Source organism: Sminthopsis crassicaudata, chromosome 3 (assembly GCF_048593235.1).
Source record: "Sminthopsis crassicaudata isolate SCR6 chromosome 3, ASM4859323v1, whole genome shotgun sequence".
NCBI classification, from domain to species: domain Eukaryota; kingdom Metazoa; phylum Chordata; class Mammalia; order Dasyuromorphia; family Dasyuridae; genus Sminthopsis; species Sminthopsis crassicaudata.
In genome coordinates this window covers 294,143,186-294,166,264 of record NC_133619.1, presented here as the reverse complement: position 1 = coordinate 294,166,264, position 23,079 = coordinate 294,143,186, and the positions used below count along the sequence as shown (strand labels likewise).

At 33.3% G+C, this 23,079-nt stretch overlaps 1 protein-coding gene across 5 annotated transcripts in view; it reads left to right on the top strand.

Moving 5' to 3' along the window:
• ZFX (zinc finger protein X-linked) overlaps positions 1-18,863 on the top strand; it is a 61,991-nt gene extending 43,128 nt beyond the window's left edge. For all 5 annotated transcript variants that reach the window (XM_074300906.1, XM_074300905.1, XM_074300908.1 and 2 more), the window contains 5 exons: positions 10,079-10,228; positions 10,630-10,773; positions 11,520-11,654; positions 12,222-12,362; positions 13,327-18,863. In XM_074300906.1, coding sequence (XP_074157007.1) covers positions 10,079-10,228; positions 10,630-10,773; positions 11,520-11,654; positions 12,222-12,362; positions 13,327-14,510 — 1,754 coding nt within the window. In that variant the 3' untranslated portion in view covers positions 14,511-18,863. The remainder of the gene's footprint in view (positions 1-10,078; positions 10,229-10,629; positions 10,774-11,519; positions 11,655-12,221; positions 12,363-13,326) is intronic.
• Positions 18,864-23,079: the final 4,216 nt, after the last annotated feature.

Sequence of the window (23,079 nt, the reverse complement as noted above, 5' to 3'; positions counted from 1 at the left end):
AAAATTTGTTTTCTTAGTTGCTTGTCCTATTCATCTATTCATTTAATTTCCTTACTGGTAAGAAGTAGAGCTTGATAGTAACCTGCTTGTCAGGTCACTCTTTCCCATTTTTGTCAGAGGTGAATTAATGTTACAAAATACTTTTGTCAGGGCTAAGGCCACCTATTTTATCTGTTGCATGATATCATCAGATGTTGATGCTTGTACCTTCGTTAAGATTTCATGCAATGATCCCTTGCAGTAGCAAGCTTTTGGTGCTTCTGAAAAAGAGAGACAGAGGTGAAGACTCATATCATCTCTTAGCTACTATTTCTTACAAGTAGGATACAGATTTAGGCACTTCTTTTGGGAATTTGATCACAACAAACTTTTAAGATTGACATGCATAGCTTCAGGACTTCAGTAACTTTGTTGTGTTCCAGAGGCACAGGTTCTGTCCCCTTTCATGCTCCAAAATAAAGCTAAAACTGATAGTATCAGCCAAACAGTGCCCCCAGTTAAATACCCTGAAAATAGTTCTTAAATCTAGAATAGAATTGCTCACAGGTACATCCTTAGCTAGCAGTCTCTCCCAGCAGTGCCAATCTAGGGTATTCCAGACTGAACAAAAGCTTCTCTTAATAAATACAACTACTCACACAGCCCTGTAAAGATTGATCTGATTTTATTTTAGTAGTAGTAGTAGTAGTAGTAGTAGTAGTAGTAGTAGTAGTAGTAGTAGTAGTAGTAGTAGTAGTAGTAGTAGTAGTAGTAGTAGTAGTAGTGGTAATGGTAATGGTAGTAATAAACTGTAACATAACTGCTTTAGGGAAGACTTCAGATATTTATACTATGATCTTACCTAGGAAATTTTTGAGTCTAGGGACAAGATCAAATAGATTTTAACAAACATTGAATCCCATTTTACGATTGCTCTGACTACATGTCAGAAAACTGCCAAGCTTAATTAGGTTTGGGGTGGAAGTGAATATTAAATGCTATGAAGTATATCGCTAATTTCTAAACTAACACTAACATATCTAGCAAAGTACTGTACTTTTCTGTTATATAAAATGTTAGGTTTTGTCAGAGAAAGAATAGCAGTTAATTAGAATAGTTCTTCCAAATCTGAGTTACAGTATTTCATTTTCTTTCTGAATGGTTCTCTTGTTTCAAGCTTCAATCTTGATGGTTTATAGGGTCTTGTTGATTTGTAGATCTATAGCAATCAAGTCATTATTTTCAAATGGAATGACTTCTAAATTTTATCATATCTTGTTTAAATAATATTTTTAAAATATTCTTTTATGGTTTACTAATGGATGGTAGTTCATAGGAGAAAGTTGTTAATCTGTTTCTTCTCTATATGTGTAGCTTATACTCAGGATAAAGGCAATAACTATTGTAGTCATTTAATGGTTACTTCTGGTACCATTTTTCAAATTACTAATTCTAAAATTCTCCGATTGTTTAGAAATCCATTTTATTGTTTTCTGGAATTTGATTATTGCAGTTCACTTAAGTGAAGCTTTTTTTAATATTATGATTTGCATTATTATAATATTGCTTAATGTTCTCTGTCCGCTTCAATTCAGTCTATATCATTTCAAGTCTTATTTTTTAAAATTTTCTCTTAATATTACTAAATATTTACATGGTACTTTTTTAGCCATCCCCAAATGATTAGTCTCATTTTTTTGTTCCAATATTTTCGTTACCACAAGGACTATAGTTGTACATATTTTGTTATATATAATATTATCTTCTTTGTTATATATATTTTATGCTATTCAGTAGGCCAAAAGTCAATTGTTTAGTGACTTTCCTCAAGTAATTCTCAAGTTGTTTTCCAGAATGGTTGGACCAGTTCACATCTAGCCCCTTTAGCATCCGTTTTTCATGGTCTCTATTGTTTTGTCCATTTTTATGGATATGAAGTAAAACTTTGTTTTTTGTGTTACTATTATTTGTGATTTGTAATCTTCATATGATTGTTGGTGATTTGCATTTCTTCATTTGAAACCATAATCACTGCCATGTCTATTGGAGAATGACACTTGATCTTTCATATTTGTATCAGTTCTCTGTATATCCCTTTATATCACTTTTTACAGCTATCTAATGCAAAGATTTCCCTCTACTCAACCTCTTCTAGCTATATTACTTTTGTTAGTACAAAAAGGCTTTTAAGGTTTTTGTTTTGTTTTGTTTTGTTTTAACCAAAATTGCCTCATTTTCACCTTTATGGTCCTTTGTTAAGTTACAAGTTCTCCCATAGCCATAACAATAAAATGTATTTCTTTTGCTTTCAAACTTATTATGTAACCTTTTCTATTTAGGACAAATATTTATATAAAGCATCTTGTTATATGGGGGTAAGATTCTGTATTCTAAATCTAATAACTGCCAAACTACTACATTGCTTTTTTCTCCCAAAATTGTTATTTAAGAACTATATAAGCAAGACTCGGTAAATTGGATAGAGCAGTGGTTTAGAGCTAAGAAGACCTGAGTTTGAATCTCAAATCGCATATTTTACTAGCCATATGACCCTTGGCAAATTACAAATCTCTTGAAACAAGAGAACCATTCAGAAAGAAAATGAAATACTGTAACTCAGATTTGGAAGAACTATTCTAATTAATTGCTATTCTTTCTTTGACAAAACCTAACATTTTATATAACAGAAAAGTACAGTACTTTGCTACAGTTTCTTCATCTGTAAAATGGGAGGTGATAATAATAATGTCTATTTCATAGGGTTTTTGTAAGGATCAAATGAGATAAAATATGTGAAGAGCTTTGTACATCTTGAATGTTGTATAAATGTTAGCTATGTATCGAGAGAGAGAATTGTAGTCAAATATAATATTTCCAGAAATGTATGTATAAATTGAATTTTTAGGTGTTAATTGGAAGGTATTTATTGAAGGAAATACTATTATGAATCTTTTCTGTAAAAAAAAGTTTATGTTTTGCAAAGTCAAGTTTTTATAAATTTGATTTACTTGAAGGGAGGCAGCTATATGTAGAAATGAAAGCACTTTTTATTAGAATGCCACTTTTGTCAAAGGATATCTGTTTACTCTTTTACTGCTACCATAAAACAGACAGGCATTTTCTAAAACATTTTACAAAAGTTAATTAGAAAGAATTAGGAATAGTAGTGAAGGAGACTTGTGACAAATCTCACTCCATTGTCAATGCTATAAGAAAAAAAGGAATCCTAGGGATTATAGTAACATAACTTTCTTTATAGGTTACTTAGAAAATCATATATAAGTCAAATCCCATTTTCCCTCCCATTTTTCAGAACTCCTTTATGTTCAACTCTGATTAATCTTTAATTCTCAAGCTCTGGACACTTTAGTCTTGTTTCTTTGTCAGTTCTTGTGTTTAATGGGTCTATATTACTTTAATCTTTTGGGATAATCATAGTCAAGTGAATAGTTTCATAGCCTGAAATAGATTTGGAAGGACTATTAGATATCATTTAGGTAAAGGGTTCCCTTCACGATAACTTTTTAAAGTTTGTTTAGTTCCCAGTAAATGAGTTTTGGTTATTTAAGAAGGGGGAAAATATCTTCAGAATTTCAGATTGTATTGTTAATTTAGATTTTTTAGGATGAGAAGAGACTGAAACAACTCACTTCCTATTAAAATACTTCCTCATTTTCCTGAAAGTAGGACTGAGATGTTCTGTATAAATGAGACATACAGAAAATTGAACATTGTTAAAAATTTTGATTAGCCTAAATCTTTTGGTTATAATGGTTTTTGATGGAAATCTTTCTAACATATTTCTAATGCCTTTAGGATATAGGATACATTTTATAATTTTTATTTCCCCCCCCCCCTTTTTTTTTTTTTTTTTTTTTTTTTTGCACACTTAAGATCTTATAGACAGGCATTGTTTGTTCATGTAATAGTATGTATAGACAGGAATCTTTATACTTAAAGGCAATGAACTTGAATGGGTTGTCACTTTTAGTGCCCTTTGTCTTCGTAGCATCATTAAAATGTTATTTCTATATTATTAATAGAGTGATGTCTGCCTTAGTCTCCTAGTTAGCATCAAGCCATAAACATATCATTACTTTTGCTAATGAGGTATAAATTTATAACTATTTTTGAATGTGTATTTGTGAAGGTTCTAATTTATAACTATTTTTGAATGTGTATTTTGTGAAGGTCTAAGCTACCAGATGTGAATTTTCTATAATCACAATTAGAAAAATATACTTCTTCAGAGAAGATACCAGGCAACAATTTTCCCAAAGGATCATAACTGTAGCCCCAAAAGAAACCTCAAATGCTCCCATCATATGTCAACATGCTCTCTATCCTTCACCTTATTAATGAGAAACAGATGGTTAGGGGAAACTGACTTGTATAAAGCCATAATGGTAATAATCATCAGAACCAGTATTTGAACTCTGATCCTAAAGCAAGAGACAATACTCAATTATATCATGATTTTCTGCTAATGTTTGTGTTTTAAGAGAATTTAAACATAAGCAGTATTTTGAGATTTTTCTTTCCTGTGACATTCCCTCTATAACATTTGACTTCCTGGATACAACTTTGGTTGAATCAGTAAAGTAACATTGGCAGAAATAAAAGTATATTACCACATATTCTCAGATCATGCTCTCAAGCAGTTGTTTGCTGAAAGGGGAGCCTCTAATTTAGAAATGTTTTTTTACTGAAGGTAGAAAAAATGTTTTGGAGACAATTAGAAAAAAATTACTTTGTCCATCCACAAATAAGCTGTGAAAGTTCTGGGATAATTATGTTTTTCAGTGGAATTTTTTTTTTTTTTTTTGTAAAGTTATTTTGAAGTAAGAATTCACCAACAGTGATAGCAGATAGTTTAGGGCTAATATTACAGGTGGAATAGACCTGAGGACTTAAGAGTAGTAACCTGAGAGAACTTGGTGTGATTGCAGAGACACCATTGTACAATTTATAATTATGGAACTACAGGTTGGAGAGGATAAAGGTTGTCTTGATTTTTTTCTCCTTCCCTCGCCAAATGATTCTGTAAAAGATAAGCTGATAGAAATAATTCTGATTCCTGACAAAAAAAATTTTTTTTTAAATTTTTTATTATTATATATATATATTTTATAATATTATCCCTTGTATTCATTTTTCCAAATTATCCCCCCTCCCTCTATTCCCTCCCCCCGATGACAGGCAATCCCATACATTTTACATGTGTTACAATATAGTCTAGGTACAATACATGTGTGCAAATACCATTTTCTTGTTGCACAATAAACATTAGAATCCGAAGGTACATGCAACCTGGGCAGACAAATATTAGTGCTAACAATTTACATTCACTTCCCAGTGTTTCTTCTCTGGGTGTAGCTACCTCTGTCCATCATTGATCAACTGGAAGTGAGTTGGATCTTCTTTATGTTGAAGATTTCCACTTCCATCAGAATACATCCTCATACAGTATTGTTGTTGAAGTGTACAGTGATCTTCTGGTTCTGCTCATTTCACTCAGCATCAGTTGGTTTAAGTCTCTCCAGGCCTCTCTGTATTCCTCCTGCTGGTCATTTCTTACAGAGCAATAATATTCCATAACCTTCATATACCACAATTTACCCAACCATTCTCCAACTGATGGACATCCATTCATCTTCCAGTTTCTAGCTACAACAAAAAGAGCTGCCACAAACATTTTGGCACATATATGTCTCTTTCCGCTCTTTAGTATTTCTTTGGGATATAATCCCAGTAGTAGCGCTGCTGGGTCAAAGGGTATGCACAGTTTGATAACTTTTTGGGCATAGTTCCAAATTGCTCTCCAGAATGGCTGGATTCTTTCACAACTCCACCAGCAATGTATCAGTGTCCCAGTTTCCCCACATCCCCTCCAACATTCATCATTATTTGTTCCTGTCATCTTAGCCAATCTGACATCATCTTCAGTCCATTCATTCATGACTGACTTTTGGATAGGGTTTCAACCCACCTAAAAGCACTTTAAGCTTTTTTGTCCACAAAAATCAAGAAAAACTGCTAAATGTTTTCCTAAAACTGGTAGATTAACTTTATAATGTGGTCAACCGTCAAAAACGGAAACCAAATTAGACTGATCTAAATGAAATCATGAAGTTCTTTTTGATTACTACTTCCTTTTCTAGTTTGATTTTTGATGATTTGTGCTTCATAGTATAGTTTGAGGTCTGGAAATGCCATTCCTGGCTTCATTTCCTACCTCTTTTAATTATTTCCCTTAATATTCCAGATTTCGTTTTTCAAATGAGTTTATTTTATTGGGCTCAGTAAAGTATCCCTTTAGTAATTTGATTAATATACCATTAAAGTTGTAATAAATTTTGTAGTGTTGTCATTTTTACTATCTTGACATGGCCTAACCTGTATTTGACTTTTTTAAGCCCTTTATAATGTCTACCTTTCTATTCCTATTAATGCATATTTATTTTAAATACAGTATTCTAACCATATTGGCTCACTTGCTGTTTCCAAAATTCAGCATGCCTTCTCCCATCTTCATGCCTTGGCATATACTATCCCCCTATTCCTGGAATACATTGTCTCCTCAATTTTAATTCATTGTGTAGGATTCTTAACTTCCTTTTGAACCCATGTGTTACTTTCTATGAAGGTATGACGTTTTTAGACTCTCTATATGTTAGTTTAGGAGTAGGTATCTTTGTCTTTGTCTAGCAACCAAGAGGTTGATAAACTATTAAGGAACTGAAATATATCAATTTTGATGTTTTTGCTTTAAACAGATACAGAAGACCTAGGAAAGTGGGAATTAAATGAAAGGACTTTGCAACTTTTTCTGGATAGGTGATGGAGTTAATAGTAGCATTACTTTCATCCTGTGCTCAAAGGCAATAAGAAATATTAATTCATGAGATACTTGGTTCTCACCAGTGAATTGATTTATTCATAATAAGTATAATAAGATGACAATAATAACTAAAGTTTGTATACCAGAATTTGCTGGGGGAGGGGGAGGTATCTCTTCTTTGAGGAAAAAAATTGTTTGAATAACTTGGCAGGATCCTTCAAGCTAAATCACCTCATTCATCTCCATTTACTTGGTGACTTCATTATGAAGGTGGGCTCAATTGACAGCACAAATTATGCTGGAGAATATGGTTCTAGATTAAGAAATTTGTGAATTCTGGATTATTCAGATGATTTAACTAATGAAATTGGTTGTCTTAACAGAAAGGGAATAACTAGTTACTGACATAGTAGTCATTTTAGCATTTTAGAACCAACTGGCAGTTTAACATGGTTCATCAGCTGATTAGAGAAAAGATAAAAGTTGGAATAAACTATAGAAGGAAAGAAAAAACATGAAGTTATAATAATTTTGACTTTCCTTATAAGCAAGATGTTGAAGGTCCAGGAGTAGATTAAAAATATCTACCACTGTAGATTGACCAGCACTAGCACTGTGCTGTGTTGAGTAGTTTCCCTTACCCCATTTAGACACCTCAGTAATGAAGCTACAACCCAACTAAATAAAAACACTTAGCAGAAATCTATGAAGACCCCAGCTTCATAGTTTCACATAACATCTTTTTTGGATGATTGGATACAGCCTTTATTTGTATTGTTTCCTATGTTCATAGGATTTCAGAGTTGGGAACCAAAGTCATCCAACCTCTCCTGAATATTTTTTGCCTGAGAGTTTACCTCCGTTGAAAATAAACCATGTGTGTGTGTGTGTGTATGTGTGTGTATAATTCTAGTTAACACTTTGTATTTGTATTATTTTATTATACTATATTAATTTGTAATTTTTATATTATTTTGTAATCTGCTTCTGTTTACTGGACCTAGTTACTGACATGGTAACTCAGCTATTTTGGAAGTCTTTTCTTTCTAATGCTTTCCCTCTGGGCCATTGTTCATATCATTTCCCATTCCTAAAATGACCCTTCTCTGTGCATCTCTGCCTAACTTCTAATTTATTGCTCATACCACTTCTCTAAATAAGTTGTTCAACCAGTGTGTTTATGGAGTTCTGGGATCTTTCTCAGACGGCATATAATTTTAGTGGCTACATTGACCATAGCAACACAATTGTGCATGTAGTGAGTGAGAGGGGGGGCGGGGAAGAGGGAGAGGAGAGAGGAGAGAAGGGGAGAGGAGAGAAGAAGAGAGAGAGACAGAGAGAGAGAGAGTGTGTGCACCCGCTTGCACATGGCCACACATAACAGTAAAAAGGGAAAAAAAAAAAGACTAATATTAATTGTAAGTCATTTAATTCTAGTGCAAAATCCAGTCTTAGCTCTCTGAGACATGAGGTGAGAGACATTCATTCACTAGAGGTGAAGACTCATGCCTTTCCAGAGGCTGAAGAGAAGAAAGAATCTACTATCTACTTCTAGATGTTTTTTGTTAACACATGACGTGCTTATCAGTCATGCTGCAAATACTTTATGGCTTTTTAACTTTTAAGCAGAGATGTAGCCCAAGAATTGGTATTACTCACATTATATATGAAGTTGGTTAAGTATCCTTTGAGTTAATCTGTCATTGTATTCATCTTAACCTGAGTGTAGATAAATAGGAGAACAAGATGAATTGCCTTTGGGAAGTTGCCTGATGCTTCCAGTGATTTTATGTTGCTGCTTGGCACAAAATCTTATGTTTTGGGCACCTATGTTCTTCTTCTGCTGCTATATACAACACTATTCTCTCCAAAAAATCAAAATTTGTAAATGATCCAAAGGGCAGTGGGAAAGTGCCTGGTATACATAAATAGGCTACATCCTGTCACTAACAGAGACTTGCTTTTCAAAAATGATGTAGAAAACATTTGTGACACATGTGCCTGGAAAAAGATGGCTTAATTTAGTGGCAAGATCAATCAAGTTGTTCTCAGTAGTTACCTTGATACCTACAAAATATTCACCATTGTGAATTTAGATAAAATAATCTTTAACATTCTCGGAGGATCCAAGGTAGGAATGGATTTGTACTGGGAAGATCCCAAATCAATTGAAATAAGCAAATGGTATTTAGCTTTTTTGTTAACTCTTCCTTTAAGGAGATTAATTTTTTAAAAATTGAATAAATTTTCCCTCTGGCATAAGTACTATATTTGCTTAAATGGTTCTAAAGAGCCATTTATTTCATTGGTGTAGATTCATCTCCAACAATAGAGATCATGAGTAAAAGTTTATGCTCCTTATGAATTCTTAAAACCAGAAGAAATAATTATTACCTGGTGGCCAATCTGGTGAAGAGTATTTATAAATTTTGATAGTGTTCTTCGGTGTATAGACTCTGAATCTCTCATTCACACTTGAAGCCTTTCCAGACTATGATTCATTAGTATCTCCTTTGAGATACTATATACACTATATACTCTACACTAGGGATGCATAATTTCCTTCATGTTTTATTTATGTTGACTAAGAATATCAAGAATACTACCTAAATAAATGTGCTTGTGTCATGTTTTTTCTTAGGACTCTAAAGGGTTTTGATACTATATTATATAGTGATCTTAATGCTTCAGTCTTTTTTTGACTAAGTTGAATTTTAACTGTTAAACAGTTAAACATGTAACATTGTAAACAATCTAACTTTCCAAAGGGTTTATTTGGAACCTATTTAATAATTGTCAAAAGTAAGTTTTACCAGGTAGTCATGACTTAGGAAATATTTTTGTTTTTTCTAATTTCATTACTGCATTCTTTCTATAGAAATGAATAGGTTGTGATGGGTATGTAGTTTTAGCTTAAATATTACAAACATAGTTGCTGCTTTTTTTTTTTTTTTTCTCTGAGACAATTGGGATTAAGTGATTTGCCTAAGATCACACAGCTAAGAAGTGTTAAGTGCCTGAGAACAGATTTGAACTTAGTTCCTTCTGACTTCTGGGCTGGTGCTCTACCCATTGCGCCACCTAGCTGCCCCCAAACATAGTTTTAAAGTTACATTTATCAGTGTGTTTCAGGAAGGCTACATATTTTCCCCCATTTTTAGTTTTCTAGAAAACCACATATTTTCCATTTATGGTTCTGTATTAGAAGCCTCATTGAAACCTAGTTTTACTTGCTCTATTTTACAATTTGCTTTGTAGTGGATGATGCTGGAAAGATAGAACATGATGTCTCTTCTGAAATCACCATGGATGCTGAATCTGAAATTGACCCATGTAAAGTAGATGGTACCTGCCCTGAAGTCATCAAAGTTTATATTTTTAAGGCTGATCCTGGAGAAGATGATTTAGGTAAGATGAAATATTTACTATGTGCTGTATACCTTAATCCAATTTCTTGTCCCTTTTTATATTTTTTATGACATATTGTTATTGTGAAAAGATAATGCTTTGATTTTTTTTTTAATTAAAGCTTTTTATTTACAAAACATATGCATGGGTAATTTTTCAACATTGATCCTTGCAAAACTTTTTGTTCCAGATTTTTCCCTCTTTCCCTCCACCCCTTCCCCTAGATGGCAGGTTTGAGTCCAACACATGTTAAATATGTTAAAATATATGTTGAATCCAATATATGTATACATATTTATACAGTTAAAAGTTAATGCTTTGAACAAAACTTTCCAATGTAGTAGCATAACTAATTGGATATGAAATTTGAAAATAAATTGTTCTTTAATCATTCCCATTAGGTGGTACAGTGGATATTGTAGAGAGTGAACCTGAGAATGATCATGGAGTTGGACTACTTGATCAGAGTAGCAGTATTCGTGTTCCAAGGGAAAAGATGGTTTATATGACTGTAAATGACTCTCAGCAAGAAGATGAAGATTTAAGTAAGTAGGTGGCCTTTTTGTGGGAGAAAATTTTATATAATTTTTAGGACTGTCTTATTCAGTTGATATTTGACAATAATGGCAGTGTTCATTTTTTAAAAAATTTATGTGACTTCCAAAAACTAAAAAATAAAGATGCTCTATGAAGCTTTTCTTTGTGTGCCTAAACTTTTATACGGGTGACAGACCTATGGGGGAAATAAGACTAGGTGGTTATTTAATTTGAACTTCATTTTTTTCTTTATTGATATAATAACTATTAAATTGAAAAAATGTTATCTCATATTTCTTTCTTTCTTTTTTTTTTTTTTTCTGAGGCTGGGGTTAAGTGACTTGCCCAGGGTCACACAGCTAGGAAGTGTTAAGTGTCTGAGATCAGATTTGAACTCAGGTCCTCCTGAATTCAAGGCTGGTGCTCTATCCACTGCGCCACCTAGCTGCCCCCATCATATTTCAACTTATACAGTGTTAGAAGAGGAAAGACATGGAATATTAATACTAGAAAAGAGATCTTATTATCAAGTCTAGCTCTTTGATTTTACAGATAAGAAAACTGAGGTCTAGAAAAGCAAAGTAATTTTCCTTAGAGCACAAAACGAGTTGTTGGAGGTGACTGAGGAATAGAACCTGTGCAGATTTTCATTCTAGGATTTATGACTGTTGCATAGTTTTACCTATCTTGCTACAAATATCTAGAGATCTGCTTATGGAAAATTTTAATACTTATGTCTTTTATTTTTTTTTAGATGTTGCAGAAATTGCTGATGAAGTTTATATGGAAGTGATTGTTGGTGAGGAAGATGCAGCAGTGGCACATGAACAACAAATTGATGACACTGAAATAAAAACTTTCATGCCAATAGCTTGGGCAGCAGCATATGGTAAGTCACATGCAAACTCTTCAGGCCTTGAGAACAAGAAAAGCTGGTGCTTTTTCTGTAAACATCTGTGCACATTCAAAGAATCCTCTTTGTAGTGTAAAACCCAGAAAGCTAAAATACCAGTGCCTATAAAGGTTATTTAATTTCAGCAAGGATAGAGGAAGATTATAAAGTCTACTTTTTGTCTCTATTTTTAACAGGAATTTCCTTCATGTCTATATTACGTAGAAGGAAGTACTGCAAGAAGTACACAGACTTCCAAGCTGAAAATTTCCATCTTGATAATATCTGCCCTGTGGCTTTACAATTTTGGGAGACAACAAGGGATTCCATGGGGCAAAATGCTGTAATGTGTTTTTTTTTAATTGACAACTAGGAGTTTCCTAGACCCCCATCACCCCCCCCCAAAAAAAAAATTCTAAAGCTCATTTTTTAGGATGGGGAATTTTTGTTTTTCATGAGGATCATGGCTGTTCTTGTAATGTTGTTATTAATAAAGAATCCATGATACACATAGTCTTCAAAGTGATAATACTGTATAATTTTGTTTTTAATGCGCATTGTTAGGTAATAATACTGATGGAATTGAAAACCGGAATGGCACTGCAAGTGCCCTCTTGCACATAGATGAGTCTGCTGGACTTGGCAGACTGGCAAAACAAAAACCAAAGAAGAGGAGAAGGCCTGATTCTAGGCAGTACCAAACAGGTGAGGGGGCCAGGAGGTTGGTGGGCTGGGCTGAGGCTATCTACTAAGGACATGCTGTGCTGTTTAAGTTGGAATTGTGTGTGAGATCTGAAAATGCAAGAGAACTTCGGAGATTTGGAGAGTAAGGAAGATTTAGCTTGACTGATTTCAATTCAGATGGAAAGGTTCCCTCCTCCCCCACTCACCACCATGATGCTATTGCTTTTTGGAAACTTACTGATATCTTTTGTGTATATCATGTTTATACCTGAATGTATCCCTCCCTTGTCACATATCTGGCAGGCCATCTCTTACAACAGAGATTTCTTTTTGTTAAGGGGGTGAAAATAGTATAGTCCATCCCTGGCAGCTAATGAATGTACCAACCTGTGATCCCTCAGTTCTGTAAAGAAGGTTGGAGGGTGCATTTCCTTCACTTTCTGGGCCAAGGGTATAATGTAGCCTTTTTAAAAGAAATAAGAAACCATGTTGTCTAGGAATGGTAGTGATATTCACTGTACTTTCTTTGCAGAAATATTTTAAGGTCTCTTAATTCTTGGTTTTTTTTAAAAATCTATTTCAGTTATATGTTAAGTCCAGTTTAAATAACAGTTTTGGAAAGATTAGACAGGATGTGGAAATGTTATATATTATTTTTTCTTTCCCTTGACGATTTGATCTGTTACTGTAGAGTTCAACATGAGATAGCTTCATTTGCTGTTTTGAGCTGATGATATTTACCTATGGGAGTTACTAGGATAGTACTTAAGTAAAGTAGTATGTAGTAATACAGTATATAGTAATAAGAAAAAGCTATGTCTGTGGTCATGGACATAACTTTTCTGATGAAGATGTCTTGAGCATTGAATTATAGAAAAATTGTAATTTATACTTGCCTAATAATATGTAGGAACATATCATTTAAATGCTCTTAAAGAAATCTTTGTTTTTAATGTTCATAATATTTTTTTTTCTTCCTCTTCAGCAATAATTATTGGCCCTGATGGTCATCCATTGACTGTCTATCCTTGCATGATTTGTGGGAAGAAATTTAAATCTAGAGGATTCTTGAAGAGGCATATGAAAAACCATCCAGAGCACCTTACCAAGAAAAAATATCGATGCACAGACTGTGATTACACTACTAATAAAAAAATTAGTTTACACAACCATCTGGAGAGCCACAAGTTGACCAACAAAACCGAAAAGGCAATTGAATGCGATGAATGTGGGAAACATTTCTCTCATGCTGGAGCATTGTTTACTCACAAAATGGTGCATAAGGAAAAGGGAGCCAACAAAATGCACAAGTGTAAATTTTGTGATTATGAGACAGCTGAACAAGGATTATTGAACCGCCATCTTCTGGCTGTCCATAGCAAGAATTTTCCCCATATCTGTGTGGAATGTGGCAAAGGTTTCCGTCACCCATCAGAGCTCAAGAAACACATGCGTATTCATACTGGTGAGAAGCCATACCAGTGCCAGTACTGCGAATATAGGTCTGCTGACTCTTCTAACTTGAAAACTCATGTAAAGACTAAACATAGTAAAGAGATGCCATTCAAGTGTGAGATTTGTCTTCTGACTTTCTCGGATACCAAAGAGGTGCAGCAGCATGCCCTTATCCACCAAGAAAGCAAAACACATCAGTGTTTGCATTGTGACCACAAGAGCTCGAACTCAAGTGATTTGAAACGACACATAATTTCAGTTCACACAAAGGACTACCCCCACAAGTGTGACATGTGTGATAAAGGCTTCCATCGGCCTTCAGAACTCAAGAAACACGTGGCTGCCCATAAGGGTAAAAAAATGCACCAATGTAGACATTGCGACTTTAAGATTGCAGATCCATTTGTTCTAAGTCGCCACATTCTCTCTGTTCACACAAAGGATCTTCCGTTTAGGTGTAAGAGATGTAGAAAAGGGTTCAGGCAGCAAAATGAGCTCAAAAAACACATGAAGACGCATAGCGGCAGGAAAGTTTACCAGTGTGAGTACTGTGAGTATAGCACTACAGATGCCTCGGGCTTTAAGCGGCATGTTATTTCCATTCATACAAAAGACTATCCCCATCGGTGTGAGTACTGCAAGAAAGGGTTTCGAAGACCCTCAGAAAAGAACCAGCACATCATGCGACATCATAAAGATGTCGGACTGCCATAAAAATTATTTCACTGACTTCTGTGGAGTGGAATTGTAAAGAATATTGGCCTTGAGACAGTCAATTCATTTTAAAGCCAATCAGTTGTGATTACAAAAAAAATACTGTGCATTGATTTATGCTGTATACAAATAGGATTATTGCTTCTAGTTGTTTTTTTTTTTTTTTTTTTTTTTTTTTCTGTTTTTGTTTTTGTTTTTTACATTTTGTTCAATAGCGTGTTCTGGATTCTATTCAGTTTGTTTAATAAATGAGGAAAAGATGGCAACAATAAAGTTGCATTTAATAAAGTAATCCCTGCCTCTATACTGAATCTTTCAATCCTAGTAGTTTTTATATTTATTTAAATATTTACCTTGCTTACCTTGTTGGTACTCATCTAATACCATTTAACTAAAGGTAATCTAAGATTGGTAACTCGCAAAGTGTTCATGTTGACTCATTTGTGTCACAAATTTTAAAGGTAATTTGCATTTTCTCATGATGAAATTGTCGTAGACACATCTAATATATATATATATATACATATATAAATATATATGGGAGATTTTATTGTCAGATCTAGCTGTCATAATACGGAACTCATTTAATTGTCTTGTTTAATATCTTAAGATCACGTGACAACAGAACTTTACATTTAAGCTTTTAAGTCTGTAACATTACTAAATGAAAAAGCTGTGGTTGTTTTTAAATTTTCATTTTTAGCAGAAAAAATTGGGGCTTTTTTGGAGTATTTACATCTTTTGTCAGCACAACAAACTTTTAAAAAGACATACTGAAGATTTTTGCTCTTTACTATTGTGTCTGCTATTCCATCTGTGCTTTTTTTTTGTCTTGGAATGATTGTGTACTACAAATGAAACAATACTTTGAATTTTGGAATTTGAGAGATCATTCCTATGGCTCATAGAATAGTTTGCAACTTTGTATGTAAGTATACCCCAAATTTTAGTATACATATATTTGTGTGTATTATTTATTTTACACATTTATACACACATCCTAAGACAATGGCTGAGTTAAAAATTTCAAACTAAAAAAGTACTTAATTTACAGTAATTCATGAAAAATCCAGGGATGTATATGATAGACAATTTTGTAAAACATGCTATTTAGAGAAGAGATCTCAGGTAAAGAAGTAGAAAGAAAATACGTACAGTAGTATTTTTAAAAGAATAAAGGTATTTTCAGTAAATATCTTTAATAATTGAGAAATAGAAATGATACATATCTAAATAGAATGTTTTTCATGATATTTCAGCCTCTTATTATTCCAGAAAAGTAATTATTATCCATACACAACTAAATTCAGTTCTGTGATATAAGCAGCTTGAGAGAACACTATGTATCTATCTCACCAAGCTGAGAGTATGAAGAGTATGAAGGAGCTATAGATCTCTGAAATAGATAATGGGTACTGATTACTATATAAGCGTAGCAAGTTCAAGTTACTATACCTTAAGCAATTGCAATGGGTGAAAATGTAAATGGTTCAACACCTTTGTCAGCACTGAATTGAAGATTACAGCTTTATTAAGTATACTGAAAAAAAAAAATGAGCTAAGACCTTGTATTGGTTATTAAGTCTTTTGTTGTTTGGTCTTTCATTGCAATTGAATTTTTTAAGCCATGCTAAATCAATCTAAACAAGCAAGGATATAATAGATAATAGATTCCAGACATTCTTAACATAAATTTTATTGAAATTAATATGAATTTTGAAGTGGGGGAGGGAAGTACATATAAGTACCCAGAAATGGCTACTGCCACTTAATTCAGTTCCCTTTTGTTTGTGGCATTTTATTGGAAGTTTCTAATACCTCTTCCCATTGCCTTGCCTGCTACATGTTAAGTCGGATGATACCAGTGCTGCCTGTTACTATCACGCTGCTCTGTCTTACCTTTGCTTTCAGATTTTCATCTTTCATCTTTTAGCCCCAATATTTTGATTCAGAATTGTGTAGAATACTACATTTTTCAAAGTATTTGACGTATCCCCAGGGTATTGGATTTATTTAGTTGTAAGTTAAATGCTTCAGGCTGTTATGAAGTTGGATTGATGGTAATCAAAGCTATGTTTTCTGTACTTTAATGTCCTCCATAATATACTGTCCCACATTCTATATTTCATTGCTCACATATGGTTGTGCAATCCATTGATGTCTAGTGTTGTCCTTGAAAACTAAATGTTAATGTTTTCATCACAATATTTTCTTTTAAAGTCTCCCCTGTTAATTTTGATTTTCTTTTAAACAGTGTAAAAGAACTGAAAGAACATGCTATAAAATGAAATTAGTATGAAAGTAGCCATTTTAACTATATTTTTTTAAATAAACTGAAAGATAAAGAACACAACACTTTACACACTTTGTATTTCTCTTACATAGTCTGGAATCATACACATTTTTTTTTTTTTTTTAAAGCACAATATTGAAACCTTTAAAAGGTAATTAAGGGTTTGGTCAAGTGGATTTTGTAAAATGTATTCGTCTGTATAAAGAGAAAATGAAATTGTAGTTATTGTTATGTACTGACATTAGTTACAGGATAGTTTTAATTCTTAAAACAATTTGCTTAGCAAATGCTATAAAATGGATGTTTCAGTTAAATGTTTTAAAGAGGTACAGCATTTTTACAAGGACATAATATAAGTTATTGTTCTGTAGAAATATCCTATTAAATATTGTATGTCCCTCCCTCTGTACACTTTGTAAAAAAGTAAAATACATAAAAAGAAAATCATATAGGGAAGTGTGACATTATTGTAATTGTGTACTTGAGAATAACGTGCAAAAATAAAAATCAGAATATTTTCCTGTTAATGAATGTTTAGTCTATTTGATACCAGTACTAAGTTAATGCTTTTTCTTAAGAAAAAAATGTACAGTTTTTGTAAACCTAATAAACAAAATACAGTGGATTATTTTCATTTCCCCATTTCTTAACTCATTTTGTGTAGTACTGGAATGCAAAATGTCATTGCTTTGAATTTTTGACACAAATGCAAATATTGAGAATCCTTTAGTTCTGTGATTTTGCAAGCAATATTTTATAAAATTTGAGGTAATTGGTGAGATCTTTGATGAGTATGTCCTTGAAATTCATTTGTGGGTTATTGTTTGTTTGTTTGTTTTTTTAATCTCATTAGCCATTGAGAGGAAGAGATAAAAAGAAGAAATATATTGTATAGAGTAATGCCACAATGTCCATAAAGCTTGTTTTTGAAAGTGTTTAAATTTTTTTTCTTTTTTTTTTTTTTCTATACTCACAACACATTGAATCAGTGTTTAATTTCATGAGTCTTCATTATGTCTGTGGCAGAAAATATCCCATGGTGTTTTTCAGTCTTTCAAGTGTCTAGTCTATTGAGAGCTGACTGGTCATTGTCAAGTTTGAAGTAAGAAGTTAGCTAGCAGGAGTCCAACAAGGAACTCTGACAAGATAAGAATAAGGTGACAATTATTAATATTCAGGAACTAGTTTAGTAAATGTCATTTCTGAATATAAAATAATAATTAGCCTCGCTTATCTGATGCACTGTCTGATTATTGAGAAAATCTTCAAGGGAAAAAACCAACTTAATTGAAACTACCATTCAAGACAGTTAAGTGAAACAAAATACCATAATTGTTAATTTATTTGAAGTTGTGAATCAAATATAAAAACTATAGCAATCCAGGATTTAGCTAACTAATTTTAATTAAGACAGTTAATTGATCTAGCCTTCTCTTGAGACTGTAAACTCTTTATCCTTTTGGTATGCGTAATAATTGTTATTCTTCCCCCTTCCTTCCCCCCCACTATTTTTGAAAGGAAAAGCAACATTAGAGCACTGGCAGAAATTAGGATCACTAGTCTTGACATTTCATTGTATGGGACATAAAAGGGAAAGAATTACAAAACATCAGAATGAAGAAGTTGGAGTTGAAACATAGCTTGCAAAGTTTGAATCTCTTATTTATACCTTGTTTGGATGATAAAAGTTCAATAAGATGTCCGTCAAAGGGTTAAAACATCTCTTCCATTTCTCAATTTTGCAAAGTTTCCAATATGTTACATTCCTTATGTAGACAGATGGTCAGCTAAGTAAAAGGTAAAGACAGCTTTTGTGTTTTATTTTTTTACTTACCATAGGGGTTCTTAAAAGTTCTCAAAAAACATGCTTTCCACCTCTTGCAATTGTTTAGGTATGGTCTAGGTAAAATTTGCCCTTTTGGTTTATGTTACTTTATGTTCCATCATGTATATATTGTTTGTTTTGTTTATAAAGTAATTCTTGAATTTGTTACATATTGTTCCTTTGTTCTTTTGACAGCTTTGCTATCGTTTGTAAATAAATTCCTATTTTGTTTTAAGCTATTCTAGTAGAGTGTTGGCTATGGATAAAGGTATATTTGTGTGAGCAAACAAGATGAGGTGATTTTGTTCTTAAAGCTGAGAGAGCTGAGAGGGGTAAGAATATTGTTCCACTCCTAATTTGTTATGAATGAGCTAATTCACCATTTTAATAATCTAATAAGCATTGTTATATAGCACCAAGATTTGTTTTGTACTTTTCATATACAACATAGAATTTTAATTTTCACATGCTATGAAGTAAATTGTCTAACAAACAATTTGATTTTTTAATTTGGGGCAAATCTACAAAACTGTTGAATTATTCAGAGATTTTTCTTATCCACATAGCCTCCTTTTTTTTTTTTTTTTCCTGTGCATCAGGTCAACCAATTGAGATAAATGAGAGATGAGCCTGTACATGAGTATTTCACTATTCCAAATAGCATTTAATTGTGTAGTTAATACATCCATGATTCCAGTAATGAATGCTATCCAAGGAGTATCCACTTAATTTCATTAAAAAAAACAAAACAACACAAAACACAAAAGGAAAACAACAAAATAAAATAGAACATTTGTCATGTGTCCAGGGGAACATTAGGGAAGATTCAAAATATATAATAATCAGTTCAAGAAAGTAGGTAAAATAGAAGAAATTATATTCGTGTCCATCTTACTTCCTTGTAGGTTCTCTGCTGGACACATCTTTTACTTTATTCTCTCCCCCCCCCTTTACAACTTTCCCCTTCTTCCCACCTCCCCCAAGCAGGCTATAGTTAAGCAAGGATATATTTATGTATACTTATATAGATAATAGACATACACAGACATACACCTCTTCCCCCATATACACACATACATCTTTCATATTTCTGCTGACTTTTTGTTTTAATTCTGCTCCTAAACTTGTCTTGCTATTACTTGACCTCCTATGGATCCCTCCCTTGTCATCTTCCCCCACCCTTTGCTTCCCCTTTTCACCCATCCCTTCCTTCTTATTCATTATACATTTTGAAGGGTACTGTATTTTTCATGGTATATATTAGTGTTGCCTATTTAACCTATTCCCAATGTGAGAAGATTTTCAGAACTATGAGCCCTATTCCCCTCTCTAATGCCTCTGTACCTCATTTGTGTCAGATCATACTCAACTTTGTTCCAATCTTTCTTTTGAGTTACCCAGTTGCTGATGTCAGTCTTAAACATATGGTATACATTTCCATGTAAAAAACAATTTGTCCATGTTAAGTTCTTTGAAAGTGACCTTTGATATTGGCTCTTAATATTGTTAAATTTTATTTTGAGTTTTGGTTGATAGAAAGTCATGAAAATCTGCAAGTTTGTTGAATGTTCATTTTTTTCATTCAATATTGTAGATAATTTTGCTGGATATGATGTTGGCTGCAGGTCTAGTTCTTTTGCTTGCCAGTATATATGATTCCAGGACCTGTGGTCTTTTATTTTGGTTGCTGATAAGTCCTGTACAATTCTAACTATAGTTCCAGGATATTTGAATTGCTTTTTTCTTATTTCTTGCAAAATTTTCTCTTTGATATGGGGTTTTTGAAATTTGGCAATAATATTCCTACGTGTTTTCCACAAGGTATCTCTTTGATGTGATAATCAGTTTTTTTAATTCTACTTTTCCCTTTAGGACAATTTTCTTGAATTATTTCTTTCATTATTGTGTCGGTGTTCTCTTTTTGGCCACAGTTTTCCTGTAGTTTAATTCTTATATTTTCTCTACTTAATCTATTCTCCAGAGCTATTATGTTTCATATTCTGTTCTATTTTTTCCATTCTTTATATTTTGTTATTTCTTGGTCTTTTATAGCTTTCCTGACTTGCCCATTTCTCATTTTCATCTTTTAAGACTCTGTAATTCCTTTTCTAGTTAACTTTTTTTTCATAATTTTCTTGTGGTTTTTGGGTGATCTTTATTTTAAAATTTTTTTTTCTTTTTTTAGTTTTTCCTCAATGTCTCTCATTTGATTTTAAAATTCTTTTTTGAATTTAATAAATTTTCTCTGGGCAGGAAGCCATTTCACATTACTCTTTGGGTTAAAAGAAGCTCTTTTTTTTTTTTTTTACTTGTGTCCTTTGAAGATGAACCCCAGTCTTTCCATTTCTCATAGTAAGTTTCTATAGTTGGGTGGACTCTTTGCTGGTTCATTTTTTTTTTTTTAATAAGTATTAATATAAGCACCTCTAATCATGGGGGTGGGAGGATGGTGCCTCTGGCTTTACTTCAATTCTTTCCTCTGACCTGGAACTCCGAACCAATAGCTTCCTCCTCTAGCAGCTAGCAGTATCCCTACCTTCCTACCCTTGGACTCATTGGTTCCTTCTTGCCCGGCGTTGCATTTCAGCAGCCTGCTGGTCCTGGCGTTCCTGATAACAGGTTCCTCAGTCTACCTAAATCCAGACCCCCAGCTTCACATGTAGTCCGAGAGTTAAAAGTTTCTGTGGTTCCTACTGAGGCTCCAGCCAAACCCACCTAGCTCTAGGTCTCCACTTGGTGTTTCTGTGGAGTTAACCTGGAGGTGTTTGCACATCATACAGGTTAATATCTGCCTGGGGTCTTTCTTCAGATCTTGCATTGTGCCAGGAAGACCCCAGTTCTGCCCCAAGTCATCTTGGTTTTTCACCCTGAGATGCAAATTTGTTCTGTTTGTGAAGGAAATCTGGAGAACTTGAAATTTACTGATATACTCTGCCATCTTCCTGGAATCCTCCATTCACTTTCAAAGAAAGCCCTTCACCAGGTTGAATCACTGGTGATGAAATTTTCAACTATAATAATAATATTAAGTTATAGAAGAGGCGTGATCTTTATAGGTAATTACATGGGAACTGAAGTCCTATATTTGCTGAATTTTTCATTTAAATTATTTTGGTTTTAGTCTTTTAGATACTTTAGATGCTTTGGATTATATTCTTCATTGCTTTTCTCTGCAAATATCCTAGCTTTTTCCTCCATGTTTTGTTTAAAGTGTAGAATCTACTTTCCATATTTTCATTTGCTGCTTGTTCTAAAAAAAACTTTCTATTCATCCCCATATCTTTAAGGGAAAATATATAAAAGACATTCTAGAGAAAACTGAAGCCTAGAAATGTTTTGGGATAATTCATTCCTATTTTAAGGGCACATGAGTGATAAGACCACCAGGCATAAAAGTCTTATTGATAGTTATTTTTTTGCCCCATCTCAGCTATACTTTTCTCCTTTGCCTATAGATTGTCAATAGGGATTCAAATAAAAATTCAAATGCCTACCTAAAGAGGCAACATGACAACTTGCTATCTTTGAAATACTACCAAGTACAAATCACTCATAGAGTACTCCTTAGATTCTTATGACACATTCTAGAATCACGTTAGTGGAGAATGTTTCTATAGAAGTTCTATACAAATGAAATGACGGGTTAAAACCAAAAATCCTAAGCACTTGGGAATATGGAAGTAAAGCAGCTTTTGGCCCATGGAATTTTACAGGGAAGAGGAGGAGGGAAGTTTCTAAAGGGATGGCACTGGGAATACAGCATATTGCCAAATACGTAGAAGAAAACTGAGGAGAGGAGAGCACTTATAATTGGGGACTCAAAGTCTCAGTTCAGTTGGTGGCACCTGAACTAAACCTTGAAAAATAAGAATTGTAAACTTTGGAGATGAAAATACTTTCTAGATATATAGAGGTGCAAAGATGGCAGAGATAAAAATGTTGAGTTCAAGGGACAGCTAGTACAGTTTTTTTCCAGGAATATTGAATTTGTGAAGGAAAATAACATGAAATGAGGCTGGTAAGGAGTTTGTATTTTAATCTATAGTTATGAGGAACTACTGAACATTTTTGAGGAAAGACTGTCAGCAAGGAAACTACACTTTAAGAAAATGCTTTTGTCAGTTGTATGTTCTTAGGAGGATATAGTCTTATGTCATGTAAAGCAGTGTGCTTCAATTTTTTTTCCCTATGATTTTGTTGGTATGGGGAAATGTTGAATAAGCCATCTGAAAAGATGGACAATTGTTCTGTAACTTAGAGTCTTAGAAAGTTGGGAATGAGAGCTGAAAATAAGGTGTTAAGTCCCCTTTCCCAGGACACAGAGATAGTATGTGTCATAGTTGGGACTTGAACTCAAGTCTTCCTGACTGCAGCTGGCTCAATCCATTCTGCCAGATGGACTATATATTTGAATATATGTTCGAAAAACAATCTTATAGAGTCATTATTAT